General features: G+C 41.0%; 1 protein-coding gene across 7 annotated transcripts in view; it reads right to left on the reverse strand.

Annotated features, from left to right (window-relative positions):
- Window positions 1-5,939, reverse strand: part of G3bp2 (G3BP stress granule assembly factor 2) — an 84,648-nt gene that overhangs the window by 16,024 nt on the left and 62,685 nt on the right. For all 7 annotated transcript variants that reach the window (XM_029477123.1, XM_021161935.2, XM_021161938.2 and 4 more), the window contains exons 2-4: window positions 4,758-4,876; window positions 2,021-2,102; window positions 414-587 (exon numbers count right to left, since the gene is read on the reverse strand). In XM_029477123.1, coding sequence (XP_029332983.1) covers window positions 414-587; window positions 2,021-2,102; window positions 4,758-4,852 — 351 coding nt within the window. In that variant the 5' untranslated portion in view covers window positions 4,853-4,876. The remainder of the gene's footprint in view (window positions 1-413; window positions 588-2,020; window positions 2,103-4,757; window positions 4,877-5,939) is intronic.

A 5,939-nucleotide genomic window follows, 5' to 3' on the forward strand; every position in this document is an offset into this window, starting at 1 on the left:
TACAGTGTACTTACATATAATAAATAAAATAAATCTTTAAAAAAAAAACATTCAAACACATAAAACAAGAAACAAAGTTAAAGGGGCTGGAGCTGGAGAGATGGTTTAGCAGTTAAGGGTGAGCTGTTCTCCTACAGGACCAGGGTTTGATTCTGAGCACCCATGGAGCAACTGTCTATAACATCAGTTACAGGACAGTCAAGAAATACCAGGTGTGCAAATAGTGCACAGACATAAAGGCAAAACACCCACAAAAATGAGTAAAATTCAAATATCAGATAATTAAAAAAAGAGCAACAAGCAAATCCAAGCCTGTAGGAAGAAACTCTAGCATTTCAATAAGCTATTAACAACAAATCATATAAATACAAAATAAATCATATAAATACAAAGTAAATGAAGTGAAAACTTACTTCTGGAGCCAGAACAAAGGTTTGCATAAACTTCCTCTCAGGCTGTCCACTGTTAGACAGCAAGCCCATGACCTGTACCACTACACCATCACTCAAGGTTGCATGAGCATCCACGTGACGAATTTTGGTATGACATTCACTGAAGTTCAGAGATAACACTTTGTGGTGTATATCCTTTACAGAAGAAAAGGGTGAAGAAAATAAACTTGTGCTACCACATTAACTACCCATCACTGTGTGTACATTTCCCTCACAACCCAAAAAGCTCAACCATCTGCCTTTCTGCATTAATTTGAATTCAGTCCAGAAACTATGTATTATAACAGACCACCCATAAACTACTACCACCTCTATACAAGAAATCCTAATGCATCTTGATACTGTGTTTAGTCTGGTGGTATACAGCTCTTCCCTCCATTTCTCTGGCTAGCTCAGTTGGTAGAGCTTGAGATTTAAATCTCAGGGTTGCAGGTTTGAGTTCTGTTGGGGGTCAGATGTAAAAGTAACTTTTATATGCTTGATAGATACCTACCTCTGTCTGCTATCCTAGGCCTTGTCCTGGAAGCGTCTCGTCTCCATACAATCTAACCTAGGCCTAACCTGGTTTCAGCCTCTGAGACTTGCTGCTGAATAAGTTCACCCCTTCCTAGTTCTTCCTGAACTCTGGCTGGCTGATTCGACTCAAACGTCTCTCCAAGCTGATTGACTCAAACTGACTTCTCTCTCAGCCTCTCTTGAACTGCTCTGCTTGGCCTCATTCTAACTCTGGCAATCTGTTCTAATCTTCTGGTTCCTTCTCACTCTCTGGCTCATGCTGTCTTCTCCTGTGTCTAGCTTGTTCTCTCTTCAGCCCGTCTCTGTAGAACTGTCCTGGTAAACCTGCTCCTCTCTGCACTGCCCCTTAAGTAGCTTCCTTTTCCTTTCTTTTCACGAGAGCTGGGCAGATCCTGTTCTGTCAAATCTTTCTCTAATTTGTCACTTTGTCTGCCACTCGATTTGACTTCACTTTCAAACATGGGTGCTTTTTTCTATAACCTAACTCTACCTTCATTGTTTGGGATTAAAGGTGTGTATTAAGGGCATGTCTGTATTCCTGCCAAAGGGATTAAAAGTGGTTGAGCCATGCCATAATTAAAGTTTTTTTGTTGTTGGTTTTTTTTTTCACTAACACAATCTTGGGGCTCACAGTGTGATCAAATATCCTGCAACAGTACCAGACCACCATTCTCAAACTGTTACCAACTTCCTTTTGATCTTTTTTTACTTTACTATCTAATTTTACTTTATTATGATGTTTGCTGATGCTATTTTTCTACATCCAGTTTCTTCCTGTTTGCTAAGGACCAAGCCTGGAGTCCAACTGAAGCCCCAAACCCTCTACCGTCCTCTCTTCCCATCAAGATCAGTTATTTCATACATTCCTGTAACATGCAAAATATGCTTTGTCAACTATATGTATAAAGCTCTCCTTTCGAAAACATCTCTATATAATACAGTTCTACTAAAACTATAGCAAAAGATCACACTAAAAACACCTACCGAAAGGCTACATTTTTAAAGCCATCTTAATTCAAAGACATTTTGAAAAAAGGTAATTTGTGACTTACATTTTGGCCATAAACTGCTTCCTGGGGCTTTCCACTGGCATCCACTCCACCATGAACATAGGAGGAATTCCTGCCATAGAACCTGCAAAACAATCAACAATTAAAACTACTGCCACTGACGGGTCAAGAAAGCTTAAGACCCACTGGTAATCAACAGATAAAGGGGTCCTTAGTCATGAACAGGACTGTGACTACTGCCCAGAGTTGATGTACGGACTAAATGAGTCACTGCCCATAGACCCCTCAGTACAGCCATGTAACAAGGAACATGCTCAAGTAGCTAGCCTCCCTCTCAGTTGTGTCAATCTTCTTATTAAAATTGAAAGAAGGAGTTCAAGTGCATCCTAAATATTTAGTAATCTAGTAACTTATTGATCAAATTTTTTTTCTTCAGATAAAAAAACTTGGGCTGGCGAGATGGCTCAGTGGGTTAAGAGCACTGACTGCTCTTCTGAAGGTCCTTAGTTCAAATCCCAGCAACCACATGGTGGCTCACAACCATCTGTAATGAGATCTGACGCCCTCTTCTGGTGTGTCTGAAGACAGCTACAGTGAACTTCTTTGTAATAATAATGTCATAAAAAAAAAAAAAAGAAAAACCTCAAGTTGTCTAGGTTTATTGACAATCAAATGTCCCATTTAATACTCTTCAGGATCTCCAAGTGGTTACTAACTCCACAGGCTTACAGCTTACAAATTTCAAATAATCAAAAAGAATGAATCCAAGCCGGGCAGTGGTTGTGCACGCCTTTAATCCCAGCACTTGGGAGGCAGAGGCAGACGGATTTCTGAGTTCGAGGCCAGCCTGGTTTACAGAGTGAGTTCCAGGACAGCCAAGGCTATACAGAGAAACCCTGTCTCGAAAAACCAAAAAAGAATTCAAAGACCAAGTAAAAGTCTACAACCATCTCAACACCGACTTTCCTTATTCAAGTTATTAAGTACATAATTGATGTTCTCCCGAGCTAGTCAAACATGTCAGGACTTCCCCTGTGCCAAGCAGTATTTTCAGTGACATATACCGATCCTTTTGATCCTAACAACTTCATAAATAGTGCTACTATTGGAATTGTACAGAAGTTAAGCGAGCCACATAACCAGCTCCCAACACTTGATATGTCACTCCGGCTCCAGCTGGATCTGACCCTTCAGCATGCACACATGTGCATGCCTACACAAAACACACACACGTAAAACCTAAGAAATAATCAGATCTAAGAGGTGACAACTCTTCAGGGAAGTTACTCTAAGAATATAATTAACTAAAGCATATTAAAAGGGCTGAGGAGAAAAATATTAAAAACTTTATTCAGGCTTTAGATTTGTATGAGTGTTTTGCCTGAATGTATGTTGTACACCATGTATGCCTAATACCGGCAGAGATCAGAAGAAAACACAAGATCCTGTGAGACTAGAGTTACAGATGGTCTTGAGTCAAAACGTGGGTGTTGGACTCAAACCCAAGCCTCTCCAAGACCAACAATGCTTCTTACTGCTGACTCATCTTCCAACCCCTTGGTGAAAAAAGCATCAACATTTTTATTAGAGGAAAAAGTGGTTAAATAAGCTAGATATAATATGGAAGCTGTACCATCTTAAGACTTTTAAAAATTATTTTGTGGCTATTCATGTATAGATGTGTTTGTGTGGAGATCAGAGGAATCTCTTCCACCTTTATGAATGCTCCATCCAGGTCATAAGTCTTTCCTGGCAAATCCCTTTACCCACTGTGTCCTGTTGCTGACCTCAAAGTTACACTGTTAGCAACATAGCTACACTACTAGTTGAGACTTTATTGTTAGCCAGGTGGTAGTGGTGAATCCCAGCACTCAGGAGACAGTTCAAGAACTCTGACTCTGAGGTCAGCCCGGTCTAGTGAGTTACAGCCAGGGTTACACAGAGAAACACCGAAGGCTGTCAGCTGTCAAATATGAGAAATAGATGGTTAAAGTGCCTACATTATAACCAGCATAAAGTTTACATGGGGAGAAAAATCATCCCCAGAAAGGGAACCCAGAAAACAGTAAATACAAACCACTCCTATAATACAGAAGAGACAGGAGAAACACATGTCCAACAGTACATCTACAAAATCTAATTCCAGAGAGCTTACCTAAGACCTACACTGAGTCAGTAATAGCCTTTCTGTATCGTTCCAATTTTAGTCTATGTGCTGCTGAAGCGAGCACAGTAATAGCCTTTCTGAGGGGAGTAACAAAGGATGGACAGCAACCTGAAGAACTCATCTTTCAGAAGTCTCACTTACACTTACCCTCCACTTGCTCAAGGACTCCTTCCACCCAGAACAGGACTATACGCTACACATACTTCATTCCAACTTCTGGAAACATTAAGCTTATGGATGTTCAACTCTTGCCAAAATAGTGATAGCATCTTCCAAGTAATACTGCTTTTCAGATGAGAACACAGAGCCTTTACAGGTGTGTGGCAGCATTTCTCAACAATATGAGAACTTCAAAAGATAAGTTTAAGTCATTGATTTCTAATCACTCATTGGAATCTTGTAGTGAGTCAAGCTCCACATTACTATAATGACACATGAAATACTGAGGAGTGGTGTGTGTGTGTGTGTTACCACTTAGTACCAAATGTGTTATGGTACTAAGATATGACATGTTGTTCCTGTTTGCAAAGATAGTATCAACATATAAAGAGACAGAACAGACAATAAAATGTGGCCATATCCAAAGAATACAAAGAAATGTCTAAATTTTACCTGTGCAAATACTCGGGAGCTTTATTCAGCAAAGTATAGTATTGCCTCACAAACTCCCGCCCCACAAGCAGCGGACTGGGCTTCTCCATAACCATTTCTTTGCTGCACAATGTCAAATGCTGGAGGAGAAAACACAAGACAAATAGCTACTAAGTCATCCTTGCAAAATACCACAAAATAAATCTTCTTAGATATATAACTGGGAATAAAGCAAATTAACACCATTTATTAAAAATGAATCACAGTAGAAAAACAGATTTCTGGCCTAGAGGGATGGTACAGCAGCTAGGAGCCTGTTCTAACAGAGGACCCAGGTTCAACTCCCAGTATATTAAGGCACACGACCCAAGCCGGGCATGGTGGCATATGCCTTTAATCCCAGCACTAGGGAGGCAGAGGCAGGCGAATTTCTGAGGCCAGCCTGGTCTACAGAGTGAGTTCCAGGACAGCCAGGGCTACACAGAGAAACCCTGTCTCGAAAAACACACACACACAAAAAAAAGGCACACAACCTTGCAACTTACAAGGGATGCTTGCCTCTTCTGGCATCTCCTTGGGCACCAGATATAGACATAATGCACAGACACATATGCAGAGAAAACACCATACAAATGGAAAAACTAGCTTGGCTAAATACAACTCATTAATTACTTTATACACATATAGCCCTCAGAGTAGTCTAATTATAGCCAACACAAAGAATAAGGAGCAGCAAGCTATAAAGGGCTCATAAATGCCTATAACTCCAGTTCCAGGGGAACTGAACCTCTAACCCCAAAGTACTCATGCACATATCCACACATGGATACCCAAATACAGATGATTAAAAACTTATCTTGGAGTGAGATGACAGCAGCTAAAAAGCACTCATTGTTCTCACAGAGGACCCAGATTCAGTTCCCAGAAGCCCCATGGTAGTTTACAACTGTGTTCTAAGAAACCAGACACCAAGCAAACAAGTGGTGCATATACATACAAGCAGGCATACACTAAACACACACACACACAGAGAAAAAGGAGGAAGGTGGGAAGGGCCAGTGGGATGGCTTAAGAGATAAAGGCATTAGCGGGGGGGGGGGGGGGGCGCCTGGTGAGATGGCTCAGTGGGTAAGAGCACCCGACTGCTCTTCCGAAGGTCCAGAGTTCAAATCCCAGCAACCACATGGTGGCTCACAACCATCC

The sequence above is a fragment of the Mus caroli genome, chromosome 5, assembly GCF_900094665.2.
Source record: "Mus caroli chromosome 5, CAROLI_EIJ_v1.1, whole genome shotgun sequence".
NCBI lineage: Eukaryota > Metazoa > Chordata > Mammalia > Rodentia > Muridae > Mus > Mus caroli.